Genomic DNA, 27,240 nt, shown 5'->3' with positions numbered 1-27,240 from the left:
GGGGCGAGGGCTGCAGGCCTGAGGCGCTGAGGGCGGCTCGAGGCCGAAGCGCGCGCGCAGGCGCTCGGCGGGGGCAGCCCCGGCGCCCGGGGTCCTTTGCCGCGCTGCGGCGCGCGCGCGACCCGAGCCGCGCGGCTCCCACGTGGTGCGGCGCGTGCGGCGGCCGTTGGTGCCGGGAGAGCGGCCGTTGGCCGACCGTTAGGGACCGTTGGCGGCCGCCTGAGGGGCGGCGGCGGGGGAGAGGGGGGGGCCGCCGCCATGCAGCGCCGCAAGGTGGACAACCGCCTGCGGGTGCTGATCGAGAACGGCGTGGCCGAGCGGCAGCGGGCCCTCTTCGTGGTGGTCGGCGACCACGGCAAAGACCAGGTGAGCCCCGCAGGGGATAGCGCGGGCCGGGGGTGCGGTGAGCGTGAGGCTCCCGACGGCTGCGGAAAGGCGAAAGCGCTGGAAATGATTTCGGAGAATTGGTTGTTAACCGTCTGCCTGAGGAGCCTTTGAACGTTACATAAAAGCAATTAGAGGCAATTTGGGTTTATTTTTATTTTTTAATGAGGTAGAAAGACGTCTCGTTGCCTGCCTGGCAGGAGCTTGCTCTGTCCACCCGTACAGTTTTTCTCAAGCCGTGCCTTACCCAGTGAGTCATCTTGCAGATGTCACCGCAGCGCAGCTTGGACCGGAGGTACCCGGTAGCAGTCTGCCACTAAACCCCATTCTCTTTGTGTTTCTGTGCTTTGGCAGGTCGTTATACTTCACCACATGTTGTCTAAAGCCACTGTAAAGGCCAGACCCTCTGTCCTGTGGTGTTACAAGAAGGAGCTGGGCTTTAGCAGGTAAGATGCTCCTCATGTCTCGTGCTGCAGTAAGTGCCATTAGTGCTCTGTGTGAAGCAAAAGCTCTGCGGCTGGTCTGCGCAGTAGGGGTTGAGCGATTCGGTTGTCAGGAGAAACAAGATCTATTCTTGAAGGAGTTACAGGAAGTTCAGTTTTCCAGAATTGAAATTTGGCTTCAGTAATACAGTTGACATCAGCATGAGGTACTGTGTAGGAGTCAGTACAGATTAGGCATTGGAATTACTTTAATTTGAAAAAGGGTTTAAAATTTTAATTCTTAGATTTGCATGCATCCTTACAGTCTGGGCAGAAAGTCAGAAGGGAAGTGTTACATCAAACTACATGATTACTACCAAGTGGTTTCTTGCAAAAACAGCTGTTGTTCTTGTGTGACTTCCACCGCTTTGGGCTGAAGGCACATGGGAACATACCACGAATGCAGCATGTATGATACAAGATCCTTGGAGGCTGAGCTCTGAATTCCAATTAGACTTTGAAGTAGGATTTTGAGCAGTCTTCACAAACCTTTTCCCAAGAAAATTTCTGTATAATTTTGTTTTCTAGCCACCGTAAGAAGAGAATGAGACAACTACAGAAGAAGATTAAAAGTGGAACCTTGAACATAAAACATGATGATCCTTTTGAGTTATTTATAGCAGCCACAAACATTCGCTACTGCTATTACAATGAAACTCATAAGATCCTTGGTAACACTTTTGGCATGTGTGTACTTCAGGTAAGGAATTAAACTTTTGACATAACACCATTATCAGTTACTTTCAGTTTAAAGGCTGCAGGAAGGTTTAAAGTTTCAGTTTAAAGGCTGTTTGTTGCTCCTGTTATTTAAATTATGATGTTCTTTTGTATCTGTTATGAGTTTTGCAAGGATGAGATAGCCTTGTTGGCAGAATTTTAAAGGGAAATGGGTTAATGCAAATATTAAGTTTGAATCAAACTTTGAGAAACTATGCATTTAGATTTTCTGTTCCTTTCAGTAGATGCTAATTGCACTAGTGAATTCTAGGCAACTTTGAAGTGTTTTTGTTTTTTTTTTTGTATTTCCTAGGATTTTGAAGCCTTGACTCCAAACCTGCTAGCTAGAACTGTTGAAACAGTAGAAGGGGGCGGAATTGTGGTAATTCTCCTCAGGTCTATGAACTCGCTGAAGCAGCTCTATACAATGACCATGGTATGTTCAGCGTAACACATCTGTTCTACATAGGCAGGTTCGGCTGGTGACTTAAGGGGTTATTTTTTTCTTTCTTTATGGGCTGTGGTCTTTCTGTCATTTTTCCAGCTTTCATTTGTTTATCATTGAAGGAGTCTTGTGGTCAGGCAGTTCTGCCAACAAGTGTAACTATGTTCTTTTGTTTCATAGTACTTTGAAAAAGTATTTATACTGTTGATCCATGCAAAAAAGTTAAGTGACAAACATGTTTTGGTGTTTTGTGACCCAACGCTATGCAAGATCTGCTTCACAGTTCCTATATATTTCTAAATATGATCTGTTCACCCTGAGCATACTTACCCCTAAAGCAGGAACAATTTCTATTAGTAACGATGCTAGTAGGGGAATTAAAGCAACGGACTTTTGTCTTAGTATGCCTTGGTTGTTTGAAGCATTCTGTATCTGGCAGAACTGACTTTTAAGTCTGGAAGAATACGTAAGACCACTGTGAAAAGTATTGGTGGGAAAGGTACACTTTAAACCAGTATTTGGAAAAAGTGGATGTCTCACAGCAAATAAAACTGGGGAGAGAGGGTGTGGTCCACAGGAGTGGAAAAGGTGTTGGATTATTCCATCAGTAATAACCTTGTACGTGTCACGGTTACCACCTTTCCTTCTCCAGACTGACTTTTTCGTTTTGTTTCAGGATGTGCACTCCCGATACAGAACAGAGGCACACCAGGACGTGGTAGGACGGTTTAATGAAAGGTATGTTATTGTGAGTGTAAAGCATCTCGGCTGTGTGCTCAGTATAAGTTGTTGTTGGAGAAATGTTATACAAAATTTTGGCATGATGTTACAAGGGATGTGCAAAGGGGCCCTAATTTTTAAAGTATTCTGAGTCCTGTTCTTGGAATGCTCTGTAGCAATGTATGCTCCACATGACTAGTAAGTCAGATACCTTTGACGTTAGCTTGAAAGAGAAAACTGCTCACCGCGGGGTCTTTTCTGTAGTCTAGAACTTTCTTGTAAAGGTGTTTTCTTCCCTTTTGATGTACTGAATAGGCAGCTCTTCTTAACTGAGCCGTATCTATCCCTAGCCATTGAAGAAATGCAAAATTTGTTCTTTAGCATACAGGTGGTGGTTATGTGGTGTTAGAAGCTAGAAGGATGAAGAAGCAGCCGTAATTGACCACAATCTTTGGTGGTCTGCATGTGTCACAATTGCTGTAGATTCAAGTCTTAAGCTTTTATACAGCTGCCTCCCATTTAAATGCTGGGAGTCACTTTCTAGCTGTTTTAGGAGATTGTCTGAAATAAGCTGTCTTCATTAGAGGCGTCCTGGTAGGTGGATGTCTGTTCTGCATGGACCATCCTGATTCTATGGTAAGAGACGCACAGCTAGTTGTGTGAACTTAGCTCAGCTGTAAGCAGCTCTTGCTGTAAATACCATGTTTGGGGTTAGAAAAGAGAGTTAACTAACTACGAAAATGAAACAATGTTGGTACTGCTTTTACTGATTTGCCTTTGCTTGACTGCTCAGGTTCATTCTGTCTCTGGCGTCATGCAAGAACTGCATCGTGATTGATGATCAGCTGAACATCTTGCCCATCTCCAGTCATGTTGCAAATATCACGCCTGTTCCACCACGGTCACAGGTCAGTAGACTACATCAGCTAATTTTCTTTGAGAGAAACTGATCTGAGTAGAACAGTGTTAAAGAGAGGAAACTTTTCACCCTGATTGATATCAAATAATGGTCTTGCAAAGCAGATGAAGAATGATTTGCAAAAAATATACCTCACATGGGTGAAGTACGGGAAGCTGTCTTTTCTTTCCTCCTCTTTTTTTTTCCCTCAGCCTTTTTTTGTACTTGCCTGCGTTTATTTATTTTGCTGCATTGCCGTTTAGCCTCGTGAGGTGGAGCTTAACTGCTGTGGTTGCTGTTTCAGAAGAGCTTAAAGAGATTTTAGGCTGATGGACAGCTGGGAGGAGACAAATAAAAACACATTTCAGGGCCTGGAGAGTGAGAAAACACTCGGGGGAAAAAGCCCCTTACAAGTTCAGGAGACACCTGGTACCTCAGAACTGTGGTACTTACTTCAGTTTCGGACTGAGTTATGCATGTCAGATATAAGAAGGCATTCACTGAATACAAGCCAGACATAGAGCTTGCACTGTTAAAATGCATCCCTTCATGACTTTCAATTGTAGCTGAAAGTAAAGTGGTGTGCAATTTAAACAGAAATATTTGAGCTTTTGAACTGATTTGTGTGTCCAAGGAAATAACATCATTGATTCTGTCAGAGACGCTAAAAACATCTGAACAGAACACTGATGTAAAAAAACAAATAACAACCACTTAACATTCTAACTATGTTGGCAGTGGCACAAATGCTCATCTGTTGGATGGGTAAGCAGATGCTTTTGGTAATCAGTGACAATTGGCAATTCTTTTGTGTCCAAGTTCATTTATTGGCTTTGAAAATCCTGACATTAGCTTGAAAACTGATCTGTTGCTACAGTAGTTTTGCCCCCTAGTAGTTTTCCAGTATGCACCCCATATGACAGGTATAACAAAGATCATAACATTCTGGCATACCCTGAAGACTGAAAAATGAATTAAATTCTTTAGAAAACTTGTTCAAGGTCTCTTCTTCCTAGCACTACCATTATCCGGTTACCATCTACTGAAAAATACTTGACTTTTTTCTTCCAAACTTGGGGAAGCCAGGATACCTCTTGTGTATTTCTCTTGAAAATGCATTAAAGTCAGTATTAAATGCCTGTCTGTCCATTTAAACTTTTCTGTCTCTAGGGAGCATATTCAACTTGTTGTAAGTCTTTCTTTGAAATATCTCCCTGCCTGATAAAAGATATCACAAGACATCACAAAGGTATAATTGTGCTAAGGTGTCCTTTATTAATCTTTTAAATACTGTATTTATAGGAAGATAGCCTCCGGCCACAAGACTTGGAGTTGAAAGAGCTGAAGGAGAGCTTGCAGGATACACAACCTGTAGGAGTTTTGGTGGATGGCTGTAAAACCCTGGATCAGGTTGGTGTGGTGCTTAAACTGAAGAAACTATGCATTTGACAAGTCAGTGTAGGTGCAGATGTTTGTCTCATTTTGCAAGTAATCATATCTGAGAGTATGAACATTGATGGGGGTTGTTTTAGGGAGAAAGCTGCCTTGAAATTAGTTGGACAGGGTAGCTCAAAGACAGTATCAGTGATTTTCTTTATGAAGTTGAGAACAGTGGAAGGACTAGAATGGAGACAGGAAGCTGATCTGGAGAAGTCCACATTTCGTCTATAATCCTCATAATCTATATCAGGTTGTGTTGTGCCCTCATTCCTGTCTCTGACACTTTTCCTGCTGTCATTTGAGAATCACTGACTAGTGCAAATCAAGGCCCTACAGCAATTTCTTTCAGAGTATTCACTGAGAAATTGCAGGTTGTTGTGGAGGCTCCCAGACCTGTGCACTGCTTTAAAACCCTTTCATAGTAGGCCTTCTCACTGCCCAGGTATGTTCATCCTCCTCCTCTGGTAGCTCCCTAGGCATGTACATCATCCTGTTGTACTGAATATATTATGGGATCAGTGTCATGAAAGTAGTAATTGAGCTGTATTAGTTGTTATCTTTGTTTTGACCTTGCTAATTTCAAGAACTCACTGGGTCAAGATAACTGCTTCTTTCATTATTCATCTGGGATTTAATGTTCAGCTTGCCCATGTTGTCTTTTTCTCCTTCCTGTTCTAAGGAAAGGCTGCCTGGCATTAGTGGTAGGTCTAAGTAAATAAAGTTCTGAAAGCAGTTTAACAACAGCTGCTTTTTGTTTTCTACATTTTTCTGATCATCAGGCAAAAGCAGTTCTTAAATTCATTGAAGCCATTTCAGAGAAGACTCTGAGGAGCACTGTGGCATTAACAGCAGCCAGGGGACGTGGTAAATCTGCTGCTTTGGGACTGGCTATTGCTGGAGCAGTAGCTTTTGGGTGAGTAATGTGCCCCATCTCCAAGTTTCATTTGCATCCATGAGTTTTAAAAAAATGATGACCAGATTTGAATATATTTATAATTTCCAGACCTACGTCCTTCCCTTTTGTTGTTCTTACATCTTTCATTTGCTACTTAAACAAATGCTCAAGTTTTTCTGTTTTATAGTAATCAGAACTCCTCAGTCTTTAAAAATCAATTAATTACTCATACAAAAGTGAAATAAGTATCTAAGGGAACCTGCTGTGTTTTGGTAATTAAGTAAAATCAACCCCGCATATTAAACATATATATACTTATCCTTTCTGTGTATATGAAAAATCTCTTAGAAAAAAGAGTTAAACTCGTGTTGTTTTTTTTTTTTGTGTGCAGTTACTCCAACATCTTTGTCACATCTCCAAGTCCTGATAACCTTCACACTCTCTTTGAGTTCATATTTAAAGGCTTTGATGCACTGCAGTATCAGGTAAGGAGAGCAAAACATTTTACAATATTTACTGTGAGCCTGAAAGTGGCTCACGGTACACTTGTATATACTTATTATAAGTCAGGAAAATCAGTTTCTTTATATGTGAAAATAGTTTTTAACAGGAGTAAATAATTCCTCAGTTCTCCTGCTTCTGAAGATTTTGTTACAAGAATTTTTATGTGTAATTTGAAAGGTCAGGACACATGTAGCAAACTTATTTTGATGATAATGGTAAACAATGTTTTTCTTACATCTTGGCCTGTTAATACTGTTTAACAATGTTTTCTTTCAGGAACATCTAGACTATGAGATCGTTCAGTCTTTAAATCCTGAGTTTAACAAGGCTGTTATCAGAGTGAATGTGTTCAAGGAGCACAGACAAACCATTCAGGTAACCAGCTTTGTTTGCACACTTGCCTTTTTGCTTTTTGTTTGTAATTGTTGACATTATTGGTTGCTGTAGTTGTTTGCATTTAAAACATGTTAATTTTATGTAATATGTAACTATACTGATTGATTTTGCTTTAAGGCAGACCCTCTTTTTGACATGTGAGTTTCACAAAATGTTTTAGTTCTTTCTGTGAATAACTTGTAGGTTACAAAGCCTCCATGGTTATCGTGTGTTCCTTCTTGAAACTAAAGGAAGGTGAAACAAACAGTGAAGGAAGAGCATATGCTTCCAGTGATTAGGTTTCCTATATTTTTGTGGTCTATCCAAAAAAGTGTCTGTGGAAATGTTTAAAACAATATGTGTTACCTAGCCCTTGGTAGAGAACATGCACCCTCTGCCATGGGTTCTCTTATCTGTTCATGATGAACAGGGAAAACAAACAGCTTTTCGGTGCTCCATCTCTGCCAGTTTTGGCCTTTCCCTACATCCCAGAGCTGTTGTTGACAGTGATGATATCCTCTCATTCCTTACAGTACATACACCCTGCTGATTCTGTGAAACTGGGTCAGGCTGAACTTGTTGTGATTGATGAAGCTGCTGCCATTCCTCTCCCCCTGGTGAAAAATCTGCTAGGCCCTTACCTGGTTTTTATGGCTTCTACAATCAATGGGTAAGGCTTGAGCACCAGCTGTCTACCTGTGAAAGCAGTTGTGCGAGTGCTAATGGACTGTTTCGTATCTACAGTGCTTCTCTTTTTACTGCACGCTATCACAATCAGGTCATGCTGATACCTGATCGCATGGAACTGCTCTTCAGAATAACCAAGAGTAGGAGTCAGTCAGTGCTTTACTTTTGTTTCCACTGCAGGTTCATTGAGCATACACACCTCTTCTGTTCTGCTGCAGGGAGCATGCAGATAAACATTCTGTAGTCTGTTAGGAGACAGGGAAGAGTGCCGCCTTACTTCCAGTATGCTGAGCGTAAGAAAGTGACAGAGGAAGCTGCTCTGTCCTACATGTGCAAGAACATCAAGAGGCAACAATTCTCAGAGATGTCTGGGGCCATTACAGGCTTCAGAATGTCACACAGCTCTGGATAGCAGCATAGTTCTCTGTTGGAGCTTCCCCATGGCTCAGGATTGCTTTTTGGTTATTTGCTTCAGGCTTTTGTCTTCTGCTTTTCAGATATGAGGGTACTGGTCGATCACTGTCTCTGAAGCTTATTCAGCAGCTCCGGCAGCAGAGTGCACAAGCCCAAGTCTCCATGACAGCAGAGAACAAATCTACAGCTACAGCTAAACTCACCTCAGGTACTCAATTGTATTCTGGGCTGCAGCGTGCAACCCTGATCCGTGGTGCTGCTGCCTGACAAGCCCTGTGTGTGTCCCGTGTGTCCATGTACTTTGCAGCTGTAGGAAGGTAGTGGTATGGGAAAATGAAGGAACTCTTCTTTTAAGTTTTTTCCTCATGATTTTCAGATGTAAAGTCATTTAGAGGATAACAGCTATGCAAGTAATGATTGCTGTACCTTCTTCCCGATGTTATATGAAGAAACAGGCTGTGAAGGCTCCAGTTAGAGCAGTTTCTTCTCAAGTGTCTTCTCTTCTGTTCAGATTTGGTGTGTTTCTAATCCCTTGGGAACTGTACATAGGACAGTGATCCTATTGGATTCTTTGCTAGCTGTAACTTCCTGTACTAGAGGTTCTTCTCTGAAATCTGTTTGCAGCTCGTACATTGCACGAAGTCTCCCTCCATGAGTCAATCAGATACGCCCCTGGTGACCCTGTTGAAAAGTGGCTGAATGATCTGCTGTGTTTGGACTGTCTCAACATCACCAGAATTATCTCTGGCTGCCCGCTGCCTGAGACTTGTGACCTGTATCCTTACTCAAATGGTGTATTCTGATAAAATACATTGCTTTCAGGTGAAGGATGCTTTTTCAAACTGATTAGTAGTGGCTTCTCAGGCTATGACATGATTACCTCAGTGCACGATCTTTTGGCTAGAGACCACACTTCTGGAGCTGAACTGTTACCACTGCCTTGTAAGACTGGTGGCTTGTGTTACCAGGACATTACCAATGCATTTTATTGCAGAGACAATCCTAAGAATGTATTGAATGCAAGGAAATCTTGGTTTACGGATGAGGAGTGTGAAAGATAGGAGCACTATGCAGTCATTCTTACTTGTAGATAGAGCTGTAGGCTATAAGAACTTTAGCCAGCATATAGCCTAAGGCTGCATGGAAAATAACACCCCTAAACCAACAAAGAGCTCTTTTTCTTTTTTTTTTTTTTTTTTCCCCTCAGGAAAGTTGTTTCCTTAACCCTGTGTTTAGATATTATGTAAATAGAGACACACTTTTTTGTTACCACAGAGCATCAGAAGTTTTTCTACAGAGACTGATGGCCCTCTATGTGGCTTCACACTACAAGGTAAAGCTCATGCTACTTCTATCAAAAGTCCAGCTTGGAATTTTGTGGAGGGAGCACTGCTTGTTGAGGGCAGTCTAATTTCATTGGCCTAATTGAGATTTTCTGGACAGCTTCAGTTGTATTTTGTTACATACAGATCTGTATTCTCCTGAGAAGATTTCTGCCTTAGCCTTAGCTGAGTACACTGGATTTACAGATATCTAGAATATTTTAGTCTTGGGAAATCCTGGAGACTAAGTTCTAGATGATCCTGCAAGTTTGTTGGGGTTCATCAGTGATGAACCCTCTACTGTTCACTTCACAATATTTCAGTAGCCTCAAATTAACCAAAAGAGTAGTATCATTGTACTTTTGATAAAAGTAATAATTCATCTCAGTTTCAAGACCATGGGTGACTATTAAATTTGGCTGGTGAAGGCATTAAATGGTGAAGTAATGAGTACTAAAAGTCTGACACTTCAAAAAATATTTTAGATCTGGTAGTAGAGGTAAGTAGCTATGTGAAAGTAGAAATGTCAGTGTCAGTTCTACACACAGAAGAGCAAGAGATTTCACTTGAACAAAACAGATGTTGTCTGGTAGTACAACAGCCATGAGCTGTCCTGTGAGGAGCTTCATCCATCAGTACAGTACTAGTTCTAAGTCCCTTAATAGCCGTAAATTGAGAAAAATGGAGGAATGTGTAGAAGTCAGCTACTAACACTATACAGGACTTTGAAGCTCTTCTCATGGAATAATACTTGAGCTTTCTGATGTGTATTTACCCTCCAGAACTCTCCCAATGACCTCCAGATGCTATCTGACGCACCTGCCCATCATCTTTTTTGCCTTTTGCCTCCTGTTCCACCTACCCAGAACTCATTACCAGAAGTACTTGCTGTTGTCCAGGTGAGAAAGCGTCATATAACTGTGAACTGTTCAGTAATGAAGCAGTGATACACTGTGAGACATCAGCGTACTGTCTAGGAGTAGATGATATCTTCAGGCTGTGTTTTTAAGTGCCACAGCAGTGCATTAAGGCTGTTGTTTTTTTTTCCACTTTTCTTTTGTTAAAACTAATTGCTCTATAAGTATATTGTGAAGCTAATCCCTTCATATAGACTTTCCAATCTCTAAAATAGTCTGTGCCGAGAAGCCTTCTGAGGAGATGAATTATTGGTTCAATAAATGACTTTCTCCTCTCATTTCAACTTCATGCTAAGGAGAGTTGATTCACTGGTTCATTCTGCTTACTGCAAAAATACAAATTCCTTAGATACAGATGTTCAGAGATGTAGAAATATTTCAGTCCTTGACTGTTAGATATCTGACTAAATGCTTTCTTCCTTAAGAACACGGATTCTTAATTATCTGTGTTCAGTGCAACTAGTTAAGTCGACTATTTCTTAAAGGAAAAAAAAGCTGTATTTGACTCTTAAAGAGAAATACTGGGCGGGACAAGATTTTACGTTTGCTGCTGACAGACTACAGAAAACACTTAGAGCACATTGTATGCTTTAGTCTCTTCAGGCCTCTGTTGCACCGTGCTGTAGTGCCTGCTGTGCCAGATATACGTGGCTGGCTCACTGGTGTGCCTTTTGAGACTGCTTGTAGGGGTAGAGCCTGTTGTTTGGCTCATACACATTTGTTTATCATGTTGCAGAGTAGGGGTCAGGTGACATGTCAATACTGCATAGTGGTCTCAGCAACTGAGGATAAATTTTGTTTACGCTGTATTGGAGTGACTCTGGGATAAAGCACTTTGTCTCCATTCACGGTCTTCTGCCTTTTCTGTCAGGTGTGCATGGAAGGGGAGATTTCTCGCCAGTCTATCATGAACAGCCTTTCTAGGGGAAAGAAGGCGTCTGGTGATCTTATTCCCTGGACCATTTCAGAACAGGTGAATAATGTGGCTGTGTACTCACACCCACACCCAAGACGTCTTTCAGCACTACTGCTTATTTCCAGGGCACCCTTCCATGTACTTTAAATTGACTCTTGTCTCTTATGCAGTTCCAAGACCCGGACTTTGGCGGCCTCTCTGGTGGGCGTGTTGTTCGTATTGCAGTTCATCCGGATTATCAGGGGGTAAATATTTTGAAACCTATTGTAAGTAGTCAGCAGTGGTACCACGAGAGAATGGCTGTACAGGCAGAGCTAAGTTCTACTTGGCCCCGTGTACAATCAAGATCCAGTGACACTTTCTATGAGATTACCAAATGTTCACAGTGGTGTTTGGTATTTTCAGAGTGCCAGAGATAATCAATGAGAATTATTATACTGTCTTGAGCTACCGACTGAGCTCTTATTGTGCTTTTGGTCACCCATCAGGGTCTATAGTTTTCTTCCCCATGGAGTTCCTGTGTAGTAAACAAAATGCATTTTTGCAGTGGCTGAGTAATTTCTAAACGGGTGATTGTTAATGGAATTTTAAGGGGAAAATGTTGTCCTGCTTTAAAAAATAGATTTATCTCTTTGCTTATGTAGCATTGTTCATAATTCACAGATGGGCTATGGCAGCAGAGCTTTGAATTTACTGCAGATGTACTATGAAGGCCAATTCCCTTGTTTGGAAGAAAAAACAATTCAGAAGCCAAAAGAAATTGCAACTGTAAGCAGTGAGGTATGGAACTCAGTACGTTTCTTGTATTTTCTGTTGTACTAAAGCTGTCTGCTTCTCACTAAATCTCAATATTGATTTCTCTGTGTAAGGATGAAATATTTGTATTTATTCTCTGTACAAAATATGAGATTTAATTTGCAAATTGCCATGAGGAATGCTACTAACCCACTTCCACTTTCTCTTTCAGACTGTTAGTTTATTGGAAGAGGTTGTGACGCCCCGGAAAGACTTGCCCCCTTTACTTCTCAAACTAAGCGAGAGACAAGCTGAAAGTCTAGACTATCTAGGGGTATCATATGGCCTAACACCAAGATTACTCAAGTAAGACCTTGTTCTGTTTAAACCCAGTGCAAAAATATAACTATATAAATAATAGAATATATGTAATTTGTAAATGATATGTAGATATAGATGCGGGTATTTTACCCCATAGACTTTCTCCTCTCTGCATGTTTCACTTGGTTTCTAAATCTGGGCAGCTCCAAGCCCTCTTCTCCTGCAAGGTCGTGTTTTGTGCGGTAGGGCTGAACCTAAGCACTTAATGCATCCTTCAGGGTAAATTTTCCTCAAACCCCTCCTGAGGGAAAACCCATTCCCTTCTTGATTTTCTCTGTGACCCTTCTGAAGAGTTAATTAGCTTTAATTGATCAGTTTTTCTAGGCTAGAGAAGAACATCTCTAGTAAGTAGGAAGTTAAATACTCCTTCTTGTGACCTGTAGAAACTTGAGCTGCTGCTAACTTCAAAGTTAGTTGTTTGTTTCCTGCCTTCTGTAAACACTTGCCAGTAGCAACTGCATCTACTTCTCTCTTTTTTTTTTCCTCACCAAGGAAGAAGTGAATTACTGCAGCAAAAAATCATTTATTAAAATTTTTAAATTTTCTCTACATTTCAAATTATAGTTCTGTATTAGAACTTAAAATTTTATAATAAATGTTAACTGTTTTTAAATATTACGAGAATCTGTAAAATATCTAGGTTTTTCAGACTTTCTCAGTGTGGTAAGTGTGGGAGAAAGTTTCAAAATAATGCAGAATTGTTTCTGTTACTAGCCTAACAGCAAAGCAGTCATTTATCACCTGAAACTTTGCTCCCTTGCTGGCTTATCCTTGTTTGCAGGGGACCATCTCACAAAAGATTGAGTCCAACAAAAGACCCAAGGAAGCCAGTTTGTGACTGACCCAATCAGAGCTGTTAGACAGCTGTGTGCGATTTGGCATTTCAGACACAGAGACTGTAGCCTGTTTTGTTCCATGGCAAGCATGCAGCAAAATTCATGCCAAAACGTGATGGTGAATTGTGGAAAAAGTCTTAATCTCTGCAAATTATGAAGCAAATGGTTCAGATGTCTTTATTGAACAATCTCTTTCAGGGCAGAGGATGACAATAAAGTGTTTGACTACTATGTTTTTAAAATTATTTGTCTGTTAGGGATGCACATATAGGGCTAAAATCTTCCTCATCCTGCACAGCTAATGGGTAGTCATCCTGTGGCCTGCGGAGGTGGGTTGCCAGTGACAGTTGCTGTGGGGCTTGGCTTCTTTCTTTTGTCTAGGATGCCATATGTTTTGTCTTAGCAGGTCTTTTTATTACTAGTCCTCCTTTTCCTGGGCAAAATGAATTGTAGTATCAGTTCACAACGAAGATGCAAGAAGGAAAAGGAGGATGGAAAGGGATGTTAGTAGGATTTTGCAGGTCAGATTGGGATTCTGTCTGGTCCACCAGTGATTGTGTGAAACCTGGAATTTGCCAGGGAAAGTCAGCATTCATTGAAGTCTGAAGTAAACTGTAAATCCTTCAGACCTTCCCTGGGGTATACTTTAGGAGTCTGTAGTATTTGTGATCAAAACCAGTTTGCATTTTTTTAAAGGAGGTCCTGGAAACATGCTGAATTCAAGAGTTCTTGTGTCTTATCTGTTAGTCTTTGAAAGCTCATTCATTTTCTGTTTTCACAGTCATCATTGTTTCACTCCTCAAATTTAGAATCTCAGTCAGTTTGATTGCTCTCGGAACTTCCTGTCAGTGGTAAATTTTATTAGCTGCTGGGGTAGTGCCTACCTTTCAACAGTTGTTATTGTGCAGTAGATAGATTTTATGTAACCACAAGTATTACTACAAAATCAACAGCTCCATAATTCTCAGTGTACTTTCTCTTATCCTTTTCCCTAGGTTTTGGAAACGTGCTGGATTTGTGCCAGTTTATCTAAGGCAAACACCAGTAAGTAGCATACTGTTTCTGAATGAAATCCAGCCCTATTGAAATCACTGGGCATCTTTTCATTAACTTCTGTGAGATGTGATTTGGGTAAAAAAATTTCTGAGACTACATTTGGGGTTTGTTTTGTGTTCATTTTTGTTCTTTGGTGTTTCAAATTTTAGGGTTTTGAATGTGGTCCTCTGAATAGTTTGCACTTAAAAAATTATAACAAAGGTGCATCTGTTCAGTGTTGTTATTGGTAAAATATGCAATTGGCCCTTGAACTGAATGCTGTTGCTTTCCCTAGGTGTTTAAAAAGCACTAGCTGTTACAGTACTGTTGGAGAGAATAATTTGTCCCTTGTCATCCCACTTTCCTTTTGTTTTTTTTTTTGGCTCTTGAGCTATAACTGCGATTTGCAACACTGGTGAGTGGTGGTTATCTCAAGAAGCCAAAATCTCTCAGCACTGGGATTTACCAAATTATAGAAGTTCATCAGCTTTATATTTGGTGGTGGTGATCAGTAGCAGTTGATATATGAGTTGTTGGTTTAGAAGACCCTTGCCTTCTTCGGTTTAGCATAGAGTATACACAGTTCGTGGAGATGATGGGAAATGTATCTTCATTATTAGAATGACCTGACTGGTGAGCATTCATGCATCATGCTGAAGATGCTGAATGAAGAGGAGTCTGAACAGGAGCCTTGGCTTACAGCTTTCTGGAAAGGTAACTGAGCTAATGCTAGAAAAATATTCTGGAATATTTATTGTAGAGGTCCACAGGAGTCATTTGTTTCTTCATCTTGTCCTGTAGATTTTAGGAGGCGCTTCCTTTCTCTGCTTTCCTACCAGTTCAGCACGTTCTCTCCTTCGTTGGCATTGAATATTCTACAGAACAAAAATATCAAACAGCAGTCACAACCCCGTGAGTACCCTGGCTCATATATTCATTTAGAATGCAATTTAAAGTCTTTGTGTAGGTTTATCAGAGTTCTCAAGCACATGCATGGTATGATGCTTCTTGTGAGGTGCCACGAATTGTTCTTGGTGTTTTGTTTCCATCATCAAAAAAAAAAAAAAGCTTGTATTTTTGAGTAAAAACTAACAGGACATTTTCTGCCAATTAAAAACAGGTAGTGGTTTGGGGTGGTGGTGATTTTTTTTTTTCTGTGCTTTTTTTATTTCAGTCAGAGATTTAAGTACTCCAAAATTAGAGGGCTCCTAACTCTGGCAGCTAAAGGCACGACAAAACAAAATCCAGTGAATGAATAAAGAAGTCTACTAAATCCAGTATGGAGTTAGAAGAGAAGCCTTGAGAATCAAAGGTCAATAGGCAAAGAAGCTAATTTAGGATCTTAGGGAGAATGTTGTCATCAGAAATTTGGAAATTCGAATTATATGTCTTTTTAAGAGAAAGGCTTTAGTTAACTGTGTGTTCTTTGGTCTTAGTGCAACACTTGCTAGGGTGAACACACAGGTAGTAACAAAAAGGGCCAGATAAGGCAAATACAACAGTCCCTCGTGGCTTAAAAGTCCTCTTTAAAAGCAAACTGATGTCTTCTCAGTAAGCCTAACAGAGGGTAGTCCTCTTGAGAGAACTTGGTAATCTGCATTTTGTGGGTTTTAGTATCTGTCTTGGTGAAAGAGGTTTGGTTGCTGCTACAAAGAAAGTTTTTATCAGCAAAACCAGTGTAATACATTGAAAGTCTGAGCAAACTGATTCCCAGTTTTCACTGTTTTTACTTTCTCTGGCATGTTTGAGTTGATAAGCTGGTCTGTTTTGACAGTTGCAATGTTCTTCATATGGTTATATTTCTGTCTGAAAAGACTTGGAATAACCAAGACAGTCCTAGTAGCAGTGTTATACCTAGTGAGTTGAATTCTGAAGTGTGTTGGAAAGTGAACTTCAGGGATAGCAGTTGGCCTTCAGTCAATGATGTGAAAAAGGAGTTAGTTAAATAATGAGATCCTGGAGAGCTGTGAAGAACAGTCTTGACAGTGATGTCTCTTTATCATTCAGCCATCAGCCGTGCTGAATTAGAATCTGTTTTCATCCCATATGACTTGAAGAGATTAGAGATGTATTCTCGCAACATGGTGGACTATCATCTCATCATGGATATGGTACCTACCATTGCCAGGATGTTTTTTCTCAACCAGTTGGGTGATATCTCTCTCTCAGCTGCACAGTCGGTATGTATCACTGTGAGAGCAAGCCACGCTTCATCTCTTTTTGTACTTTTCTGCTGTCTCCTAATTTTGGATTAGTTTCCCATTTCATGTAATTTTTAAAAAGAAGCCTTTGCTTCAGTTGATTTATACTTCTGTGGTCCTCTTTATGATTTCTCCTGCTTGTGTTCTAACTTTAGTGTTTGCTTTGAATAAAATCTGCAGAGATCATACTGTTGCATGTTCAGTTAAGTACTTTGTGTGTTTATAATATTGTGTGAACTATGGCTTAAAAGCACCTCAAAATCTTTTGGTTCTTGAGCTGTACCTCAGGAGAGAGATATTCATTTGCACTAAGTATGGAATGCTGCCAGCTGACTACAGCATAACATAGGGGTGTTCAGTGCATCTGAGAAAAGCTTGAGCTTGTACCAGAGGAGCCTTGTATTAGCTGAGTAGAGCAAGGACTTGGTAAAATGTCAGGGACATAGAAGATAATATTTATGTAAGTGTTTGCTCTAAAAGCCTCTCTAACTGAAATGTCATTTCCTCAGGCCCTTCTTTTAGGGATTGGCCTACAGCACAAATCTCTGGACCAACTGGAAAAGGAGGTAGAACTGCCCAGCAGTCAGTTGATGGGCCTCTTCAACAGAATCATCCGCAAAGTAGTCCAGGTAATTGCATCATGATGAGCTTTGCCTTGGGTGTATCAGACTAAAGTATAATTCCAGTACTGAGCCTGGTGCTAGTAGAAAGCTGAATTGGAATTATGTATCTTTAACATGTCCACAAAAATTGACTGTAAACTTTGTTTGTAAGAAGGGAAGATCCTAGTGGCAAAAAGCAGGTATTTATGGCTTTGATTTATATTGTGTTGTCCCAAATAAGAGTGCTAATGTTACGTTTTTAAGTGTTGAAATGATCCAAACCAAAATGCTGAACATACAGCTAGTGATGCCAGCTGAACTTGAGACATTTGTTTATGATGGTTCACTGCATTGACAGCATCTCTGCCTTTGTTTGCTTGTTGTTTTTTTTTTATATCAACCAAACAAAAAAACTTTCTCTACTGTCATTTAGAGGTGGACCTAAGTCTAGTGAAATTACTGGGAAGTTTTGGGTCTATTTTTTCCCATGGTATCTGCAGTAAAGCGAGTAGCGTGATGAGTTACTAAGGAAAAAGACAGACATAAAAGTTGCTAGCTGCTTGCAATCACTTGTGCAGCCTATTGCCTCTAGTTCTCAAGGAACAGAATATGTTAGCGAAGGTTCTGTGGTGTGGCATAAGATGTTCATTGGAGAGATGCTATGCTCTGCATAACACTTAACTACAAATGTTCATCAAATCAGCATATTGATATAGAATGTTGCTAACTGTGAGTTCTCTCCATTTATGCAAGTGACATTGTGTGCTGTTTTTATTTTTATACCTTTAATGAATGCTATGTGTAATTCTGCCTTCAGGAAGAAGCTTTGAGCTTTTTATTTTAGTATGATGGAATGTATGCATCAGAAGTAAACTGAAAATATTCGCAGGGTTACAAGAGTTTCATGGGGACAACCAGCATTCATTACTTATTTTTAAGCACAATTGTAGAAGAAACACTGAGTCTTACATGTGTTGGTTTATTTCATTTTCAGTTGTTCAACACTGTCCAGGAAAAGGCTGTGGAGGAACAGATGGTAGCAACAAAGGATATTGTAATGGAACCAACAATTAAATCTTTAAATGATGATTTGGTAATTATGAACTTTCTTCTTAATACATATATAAGCACTCTTCATGGAACTCCTTTGAGCATAGAAGCCTTGTAATCTAAATTTTCTTGGATTAGAGTTGTGTGTCACCTCTGTCACTATGTGGTAGTTATAAAACCAGCTTTTGCCGTTACATTCTTAGTCATGTTGTGTTAATCTGCCATACGGATTTTCACAGAACCCACAAAGATTTTGGAGTTATGCATTACAACTATATATATATCGATTACATAAAAATGCAGTTACAGAAAAAAGCTTTGTAGGATCATCTAGTATTTGTTTTTTCTCTTTAGTGGGGAAACAAGTTTTGCTTGTATTATATGATTACTGTTGCAGTCAGAACTTAATGCATCTGTTGTGCTATCCTTTTTGTAGGAAGAAGCCGCAAAGGAATTCCAAGAAAAACACAAGCAAGAAGTGGTGAAGCTAAAAGAAATGGACCTTACACAGTAAGAACTCATCTGTATGAGTGTCAAATCCACTTTTCCTCTGGTATCTATTTGAATGCTGGGTCACCAGCACTAGTACATCTTGCTGAGTCATGTGCAGAAGGCTGTAGTCACAAAATGATGATCTCACACCATCAATAAGTGAGAAATAGCAGTGTTTCTTCAATGGTAGCCATGTGGGATAAGCATATGCTGCTACTCTAATGGAAGTGTTAGATATTATGTGCCTGATAGCCAATAATTGTCTTGATCAGCTCTGCTAGCAGTTCCTTTGTTTCATACTCGCAACATTCTTTCCAGTATGAGTTAAATTCAGTAACAGAACTTATCTGTTCAGTGTCATTCACCCGCTTAACTCAATACATGAACTGTTTTCCTGAAAAGTGTGTCATAGGCATGAATTTTACTTTTTGCCAAGCATGAGGTTACTGATGCCCCTTTTTGAACAAAAAGCAAAAGACCACACCCGATCATCAGTGAGATCTGTCTTTGGAACCATAGAACTGAATTATTAAAGTTGGGGCTGGTTCATCATTGCAGCACTGCACACAGCAGATGTGGAAATGCCACTTCAATTCTCGGTACCTTGGACATGGTCTTGAGCACTTTATTTTACTTGTGTTCTCCTTTGTCTTTTATTTAAATTACTCTTATTGTGGCAAGAACTCTTACTATGTATCTATAGGGCAGTCTTGATCCTGACTGTGTATGGTATGTATGTTGCACATGTAACTTCTATAGTTCTGTAATTTGGAGTAATGAAAAAACTGCCTGGCTTTGGATTGTTTATAATTTGACAGTTATTGTGCTTCTAGGAATGGTCATTAGTTTCCTCAAACCAGGATACACAGGTCCTGTTGTCTGCTGTCCAGCTTTTCTGTATTCAGCTGTCTTAAACTCAAGTAAAAATTAGTACCTGGCTAATGTTAGTATTCTCTTCTTTAATAAGAAAAAGAAACCCCACACATAAAATACCCCAAAACCAACATAAAAGAACAAGAGAGAGCTTCCTTTACTAACTGCAGCGTGCAGATGCTTTTAGCTGTTGTAGAGCTGGACAGTTTGTAGAATACAGAATTGCCAAACCAGCAACTTCCTTGAAATGTCAGCAGATGTCTCTCTTTCTGGGCCAATGGGAGTTGCATATGCCACTCTGATCCTCTCCCTTTTCTCTCTAGTTTGTTAGATCTGAGAAAAGGAGTCTTTGGTCCTCTCATTTGAGGGTCAGACAAAAATGGATGTGATTTGAAGTTACTTGTAAGTCAATCACACTAGGAAAACAAGATAACCAGAACTTATAAAGAATTAAAATTCTAATTACTAGATTTGATAGTATGATATACCTGTTTGTGATTTTGGACTATGCTCCTTTTTTTATTTTATCCAGAAACAGATTCATGTTCTTCTCTATAAGGAAAGAGGGACAAAAATCTATTTTGAACACTTTTTAATACAGGTTATAGAAAGCTAATAGAACAGACAGAGCTGTTTGATGTCCAGTGTTGTTTCACCTTGTATAACCAAAGATTAATCTAATCTGAATCTCTAAGAACTTGAGATACAGAGCAACCACTTAGCCTTGCTACGTGACTGCTTTGCCTAGTTAAATTTGTGTTATTTTGAGGGTACTTGAACATAATGACAAGAACCACAGCACATGAGTTTAGCTGAATAGCAGTTGCTGTTTTAGTTTCTTTCCAAAAGAAACCTGCAGGTCTTCAGTTTTTCCTGGATGGATGCAGAAAAACTACCATTCAAGCTTACTGCTGGCTAAGAGCAGCTGCTAATTTACCTTTCTGTTATAAGCCGTTGCTTTTTGCAGCCTCTTCCTTTACTACCACAGACATCCATCTCCTTTGTGGGGGAGGAAAAAAAAGAAAAAGCAATCAACCTTTTAGAAACAAAATCTATATAGTGAATATAGTTCTGATTGTGTTTGTCAGTCTTAGAGCTGTAATGTTTGAAAGTGTGTGTTTTAGGAAATCTAGTGGGCAGAGAAGTATACGCCACTGCTATGGAAACTAACACCTTTGTGGCCTTATTTTTTACATTCATAAAAGATATACTCTGTTAAGCATTCTGCTTTTCTGATGAGAAGCTTTCATAGAACAGTTTCGTGATGTTTACAATAGCAGCTCCTGAGAGAGCTTCATCTGCTGTTGACCAGCTTTGGATGAAGACAATTGTTGGTTGCTATCGACCTAGTTCAGAATGAGTCTGCTGACAAAGTTGTGACGAGCTGTTGTATCTCTTTGCCAGTCTAGTTTTGTATGCATTTCTACATACTGGTTTTGTTGGGTGCTAATGCAGTAGCTTTGTTTGAAGTATACTGTGTATCTGACAATATAATCACTTTTCCTGCTTTGGTCTGGCAATTTTACTTGAATTTTCCTTTACCCTTTTCACTTAGGTATATTATCCGGGGGGATGATGAAGAATGGAATGAGGTGCTGAGTAAAGCAGGACAGAACGCTTCCATCGTCAGTGTGAAAAGGTTAGGGAAGTTGAAATACTCTACAGTCTCTCTTGTCCTGCTAGCTTTACTGCATTTTTTTTCCCAAAAGGGTGAAGCTGAAGAGCTAATTCAGATAACAATTAATGTAATGTCCTTAATATTTTCCCAGTTTTCCAGAGAAATCAGGGTATGAGCATTCCTCTAATGGAGAGTGCTTCTGTGGCTTGTGTGTTTGTTGCTCTAGATTATAGTCTTGTCTGCATATAACTCAATTGCTTATAGCAACTCTTTCTATTGATGTGGTTAAGTCTTGATCTTGGCCACACAAATTGGTGCTATTTCTCCCTGGGGACACTTCTAAAGAACAAACTCATTTCACATTACTGTCCTGTTGCCTTGGGGGCTAGCACCGGGTGGAAGCCTATGATAATCCCATTGGAGAAAATAGGAATTCAGTTACAGAGAGTTTAAGTCTGTAAAATGCTGAGTGTGCCTTTCTGCAGTTCCTTCCTTTTCATCCATCTTATTTCTTTTACCTGGCCCAGCATGGAGTGTTTCCTCACCTCTTCCTTGGGAATTTATAATTGGGACTTGGCCTGCTTGCTTGTTGCCCCTTCCCTTGGTGTCTGAAGGTTGAAGTAATTATGTGATGTTTTTTGCATCTCTTTTCTACCTTGTGTGCATTCATGTTCTTTTCATGAATGCTGGAAGCTGAGAGTTTCTAAAAGCCTTACAGAAATGAGAGAATCTCATCAATGCTTATAAAGATTGGAGCCCTGTCATGTTTGCTGTACTCAGAATCTAATGCAGGAAAAAAATTGTATACTTAAATTTACAACTGTCAGTGATAATATTTTTTCTAGTTACTCCAACTTCCAGATGCCTTAAATGAATTGCCTTTAGGAGACTTAGTCTTGAAAAGCAACAACAAAATGCAGCTAAAAATCAAGATCTCATGGGATTCAAATTGGGTTAAAGAATCTCAAGACAGTGGGAAGCTAGGCCATACTCTTATTCATGCTTTCTGTAGCATTCTAAATGACCCAAGAAATTGGAAATATTTTCTCTCAGTCACTTTCTCTGGGAGGCCTTGAAGCAACCATTTCTACATAGATCCTTTCTGCTTTTTACAACAAGATTTTTGCAGCTGGATGGGCTTCCCAGTGTATTTTAAACAAATATTTTGTTCCTGTTTCCCAGTGAGAAGAAAAGAAAACTAGAAGCAGCAAGAGGACCCAAGCAACAGAAGAAATTTAAGAAGACTAAAGATATAAAGCAGAAGTGGAAGAAATGACTTAAAGACAATCAGTGAACTTGAATTAACAAGTGACTGGTCTGTACTCAAGAAGTACTATTCTCCTTTCAAATCAAAAGACTTTTTTTTTTTTGGGGGGGTGGGGAATGGGACAGGGGGGTGAGAGCTAGGGAAAAAGAAAAGCCTTAGAGGCACTTTAAAAATGTTTGTATTAAGGGAAGTGCAGTGATACTGCCAGGAGACAGTCTGTGGAGATTTTTTTGAAGTGTGATTGCAGAGCTTGAGTGAGGCACTGTGCAACACACTGGGATCTTATGAGGGTGCCTTAGCAACTACAAAGTTTTCATTCAGACAGGAGAGATCAGTCTGTAAACTTTGTTGCTTCATAGTTGTTGGTGTCTTTATTAAAAAAAAAAAAGAGTGGGCAAACGATAGAAATGCATTAGCCTGTGGTATGTGACTACATTTTAGCATTGCAGTACATCTTGATATATTCAGCTACTGATTCAGTAGTGCTACCATTCCTTTGTAGCTCAAGGGGATTTTCAGTGTGGGCAACAGCTCACTTTTTTTAATTTGGAGCTGATTATTCAGTGAGCTCTAACCATGTTGTCAATGATGTAGTCTTTGCTCACAAGAATTCAGGGTATACAATGAACACTTCTATTTTGGAAGGTGGTGTATAGTTCCTACTTACTGTGCTGCTCAAGCAGCTGTAATAAAAGGCTCTTTTGCATTCACGCTTGCTTACAAGGTCTCAGCATTTCCATAGCTCAATAATTTACATTTTCTAGTTCTCAAGCAGGATAGGATGATTAACAGGTGCTGTAAGAGTAGCTCTGGCTGTTGTGTCTCCCTTGCTATCTGCTCACCTAGGCCTACTACTTGACTTTGTTGGAAAGCTTTGTGTAAAGGTTGCCAGAAAATCAGCACTATCATACTGACACCTGGTCCTAGTGATCTGCTTTTCCAGTTCAGGGGCCAGTCAAGCAGGTAAGTTTCAGCTCTGCTCTTTGGTGGTTCCTACTTGGCAGTAAAAATGTATGAGTCTAGAGTTAGGACTTTCTGGGACTGCACTGCTCTAGTTCTGGTAGCTCTCAGAATCCAGGGGCATCAAAACTATGGCAAACTCTGACACAGAACCATTCCTGCCCCAGACTTTGCTGCCCTGGTGCATTAGCTTGATGCTCCAGCATAAAGATTTGGAAAAGAAAGACTTACCTGCAGGTGATACATAGCCGCTTTCTATTTGTTTGTAGATCTCAGAGCTCCTATTTCCAGTAAATCTCTGAAGCACCAATTTTTTCTCAGTTAAAACACACTACGTGTTCTCTAGGAAGCTGTTTTATGAAGCATCTAAGTAAACATGAGCCTTGCACAGCACAGCCTTTATATATACCTTTGGTTAACAGCCCACTTTGTGAGTCAGCAGCAGCAATACAGCCCCCATGCTGGGGGCAGTTAAGCCCTGAGATCTACAGCTGCAGCTTCTAAAGGCTTAATGAGGAGCCCTGTTATCTCCCAGCTGTGCTGAAAGAGTGGCGCTGGCACCCTGCAGCAATGATGTGGTGGCTAGCTGCACTGAACAGGCTCTAAAGACGTTGTGAAAAGAGCAGACAGGGAAGACACAAAGTATGAGGTTCTTCACAGCTACCTGGGAAGTTGTCAAGAAGAAAAGGTGAGTGTAAATTCTCTCTTTTTACTGTCATTGTTAACAGTGGGACAACTGGTAAGGGGTGAAGAGTCTCCTTGCTTTAGGGAGTCTGCTGGATGTTGTTGTCTAGTTGTCTGCCTGCCTTGGTCCTGGAAGAGACAAACAAGCAAGCTGTTATGTGGGGCTGGGGCTAGTGCTGTAGCCCTTTTGGGGGACACTCCACAGCCAGCTGAGAAAGAAGCAGTTCTGTCGAGCATTGGTAGCCCAGAGGGGTGCTGGCTGGAAGGCTCTTCTCTAGTGGGGATCTGCTGTTTCAGTTGGGCTGGGGAAGCCCCATGTAAGAAAAATATTTCCTATGGTTTCCTGTAGGACTGTGGTTTTCCAGTGGCTTGTTTAGTTCAGTAAAAAAACCTCTAGAGTTGCTCACATTTGTCTGAGGTATTATTGTAATAAAAGATAATTTTATTTTTTTTAAGGATTGTCCCAAGGTGGTCGCATCCTTTAGCTCTTTCAGGGAGGTTTTATAAAGATGTGCTTGACATGGTGGTCAAGTAAGAAAGCGGTATCAAATATTTAGTGTGTGGTGTCTGGATAACATTGGCTTGCCTACTTTATTATGCTCAACATTGAGGGATTCAGCTGTGGTCTAACAGGCTGCAAGTCGAAGCTTTCAACGCTTGTAGAGTCTCTTCAAAGTGTGTTGAAACTTAGCACTGATACAGTACCAGCAGTTATTTCAGGTTCTGTGTGAGTTGTTGGTTTGTTCGCCTGCATGGTAGTGTTTTACTTGCTCTGGGTATTACTATCTAGTAGCTGACAGTATCTGAAGGCTTTTTTTTAATTGCAAGTTAGTTGTGATAAGAAAACATTAATTCCTTAAGATGCAAACTACAATGCATGTCTGAGAGTGCTGCTAAACTCTAGTTCTAATAATGGGCTCAAAAGTAAGGTTTAAGAGAACTTGTGTTATAGAACAGCCATGTGTTTAGGCGCAGAAATTGGTTTGTGTTTCTAACGGCTAAATGGGGGATCAAGTGATTAGAAAGTTCAAAAACGTTTTGTGTTGCTTTTTTTTTTTAACTGAAAAATACTTCAAAGTGTCTGTTTATTTAAAAGGCTATGCTAAATAGCTATTAATCAGCGTACAAATTGACTGTCCTCTGTTTCTGCTGTGACCTGTGTGGTCCTGGGGACTCCCCTTTACTTGGGGTTGTGATGTGAAGCTGTTCCATGCACCTCAAGCCAGATGAGGTGGTTGGCTGTTTCAGGAAATACGGCGTCACGCTAGTAGGCAGCAGTCTTGAAAACCTTGATGCCTGTCCTACTGGCACTGTCCTGGGGAAAGTACATTTACCTACACAGGCGCCAAACTGGCAGCGTGTCAAAATGAGCAACGTTCGGTGTGTTGTTAGAGCTTGGCAGTCTGTGGGTGCTCAGATGCTGGGGAGAAAGGCATGGGATACCTTCAGAAATAAAGGCAGATTAAGAATGGTGGTGTCATCACGGCTGTTTGTGTGCTTTTTCTGCAAAAAAATCTGCAAACCATTGCTACTAAGTAGTGTGAAGTAAAATAGGAAGCTGGCATCTTCCCCACTCAATTTGGAAGCATTTGTGTTACGTAGGAGGTGATCAATGAACATAACTATGTAGTCTGGCAAAAATTCTTGTAAATTATCTGTAAATCAGTGTGGAAGGTAGTGGGCAAAACTAAACTGGGTTCTTCAAGCAAATCAGGATTTTGATATTTGGCTGACATCTTCATTGAGCTGCCTCTGCTGCTTTCTGTCTGTAATAGACTGTAGCAATTTCTGCTTTGTTATCTGTGAACTCAGTGTCCTTTAGTTGTAGTAAAAGACTTGAAGGATTTGAGCTTCATGTTTATACTTGTACTTCTTAGGCATTATTAATGACTGTGCCCCTCCATTCCAGAGTGGGAGTTTGTTTAAACAGAATTTTGCTACTTCTACAGAAAATGTATGTATTCAGAGTTGAACCATTCTTTGTCAAGTTTTCCGTGTACGTTTTATGATTTCTGGCAGCTTTTTGGATTCCTCTGTCTGTTGATTGCCCTTTGAAGAGCAAAATGGAAAAAAGCCCTCAAATACTAAAATAAGTGAGGGAGGTGGGTATATATATATATATATTTATTTATTTTTAATATGTCTGTGCTTTAGATCAGTCAGGTTGTGTTAAAATTCCATCTAGAGTAAGGGCTAGTTGAATGCAGTCCAACCACAAGGCAGGAACACGTGTCTGTCCATAGCCAGCAGCACACTAAGAGCGTCGCAAAACGTGAGCTGAGAAGAGAGTGGGTTCTGCATCTTTAGATTTTAGGGTCTTTTGTGTGTTATTTGATATAAGTTTCCCTATGGTGAGCTGGTTCCTGTTTATTGTGTATGCAGGATCCCCTACAGAGGGGGCTGTGTATACTTGGTCTGGTGTACTGCTGATCGCAGTGCGTGCGTTCATCCAAAGGCAAAGCCAGCTCGGCTTCCTATTCAGTGGGACAGCTCTTTGCCCAACCCAGTAACCAGATGCAGTAGTGTTTCAGGCCTGTTTCTAACCCACAAAGTCGGCTTACAGCCTTTTTCAGTGCTCCTGGGTTGCTGATCTAGTGCCTGTCACGTTGCTGCACGTTCACTCTCCTCTCCTGTGCCCAGTGAGCTTGTCTGCCTGCAGTGACCGAGTGCTGTGGCTAATTGGAGGCAAATCGGGAAGCCGCGTCTAGCTGAGCAGCTCCCTGCAGGTGGTGGGTAGATGTGACCTAGTTGTCAGTGGAATCATCCTGCTTGCTCGGAGACCCGTGAGCTATTTTGACAGCTGGAGGGGGCTGACCTCCGAGAGGTACCTGGGAGGAAGAGAACCAGTGGTGCTGAGGATCCGTACTGCTGCAGCAGGCTCTGCGTACAGGGGGAGGTTTGCCTGCCACAGCTGTGGTGAGGTGCGGGGGGGCTGTCCGGAGAGGGTATAAAAACAACCTCTAGTTGGTGTGCTGGGTATGCAAAGGCTGAGGGGGGAGAGAGGTGGTAAAAGGCACCGGCAGCTTTCTCATGGCTGAGCTGAAAGTGGAGTGCTGTGTGAAGTCCTGGCTAGTGAGCTGCCCGTCCAGTGGGCTTTGGGGAAGCAAAGAGCTTTGACTATGCACTCCCGCTGAACAGTTTTGAAGTGGCTTGCTTGTTTTCAAGTTATGACCAGTAGGAAAACAGACAGCACTGGCACTGACTCTAGCTCTGGGACTGGGCCAATCTGAGTTGCTGTGGTTAAGGCCTTTTTCCCTGCCATGCTGCAATTTTCATCATACAACAGAAGCTTTTTTTGTGACCCGCTCTTTTGCTTGGGCAAATAGTGCTGTGAGGGCAATTTCTATTTTCTTTGCTGTGCGCTAATGGGTCCCTTATACACAAAACCTC

General features: G+C 40.8%; 1 protein-coding gene and 1 long non-coding RNA gene across 3 annotated transcripts; one reads left to right on the top strand and one right to left on the bottom strand.

Annotated features, from left to right (window-relative positions):
* The first annotated feature begins 172 nt into the window (after positions 1 to 172).
* NAT10 (N-acetyltransferase 10) lies at positions 173 to 22,916 on the top strand. Its single transcript, XM_084522162.1, has 28 exons — positions 173 to 366; positions 739 to 830; positions 1,395 to 1,566; positions 1,897 to 2,019; positions 2,705 to 2,766; positions 3,542 to 3,656; positions 4,949 to 5,056; positions 5,866 to 5,999; positions 6,373 to 6,466; positions 6,762 to 6,860; positions 7,394 to 7,530; positions 8,045 to 8,169; positions 8,586 to 8,736; positions 9,198 to 9,294; positions 10,066 to 10,182; positions 11,072 to 11,173; positions 11,287 to 11,361; positions 11,780 to 11,896; positions 12,084 to 12,217; positions 14,064 to 14,112; positions 14,724 to 14,817; positions 14,905 to 15,015; positions 16,111 to 16,283; positions 16,814 to 16,933; positions 17,901 to 17,999; positions 18,393 to 18,466; positions 20,877 to 20,960; positions 22,122 to 22,916. The coding sequence occupies exons 1-28, from the start codon at positions 259 to 261 to the stop codon at positions 22,213 to 22,215; spliced, it is 3,060 nt and encodes a 1,019-aa protein (XP_084378288.1). The 5' UTR covers positions 173 to 258; the 3' UTR covers positions 22,216 to 22,916.
* LOC311438109 lies at positions 18,475 to 27,240 on the bottom strand. Of its 2 annotated transcripts, XR_014693923.1 has the most exons (4): positions 23,398 to 27,240; positions 20,259 to 20,320; positions 19,810 to 19,873; positions 18,475 to 19,654 (listed from the first exon to the last, which is right to left on the bottom strand). It is a non-coding gene; the product is annotated as an uncharacterized lncRNA (long non-coding RNA). The 2 variants fall into 2 exon arrangements; XR_014693924.1 differs by lacking the exon at positions 19,810 to 19,873.

The sequence above is a fragment of the Aythya ferina genome (assembly GCF_964211825.1).
Source record: "Aythya ferina genome assembly, chromosome: 5".
Classification (NCBI taxonomy): domain Eukaryota; kingdom Metazoa; phylum Chordata; class Aves; order Anseriformes; family Anatidae; genus Aythya; species Aythya ferina.
Note: the sequence above shows the minus strand (reverse complement) of the source record. Positions and strands in the feature narration are given on the sequence as shown.

Bases quoted from the DNA above. Each gene is read 5' to 3' on its own strand.
- NAT10 (XM_084522162.1), top strand. From the start codon at position 259: ATGCAGCGCCGCAAGGTGGACAACCGCCTGCGGGTGCTGATCGAGAAC. The intron at 2,767-3,541 runs GTATGTTATTGT...TTGACTGCTCAG, and splicing joins GTAGGACGGTTTAATGAAAG to GTTCATTCTGTCTCTGGCGT. The intron at 12,218-14,063 runs GTAAGACCTTGT...CCTTTTCCCTAG, and splicing joins CTAACACCAAGATTACTCAA to GTTTTGGAAACGTGCTGGAT.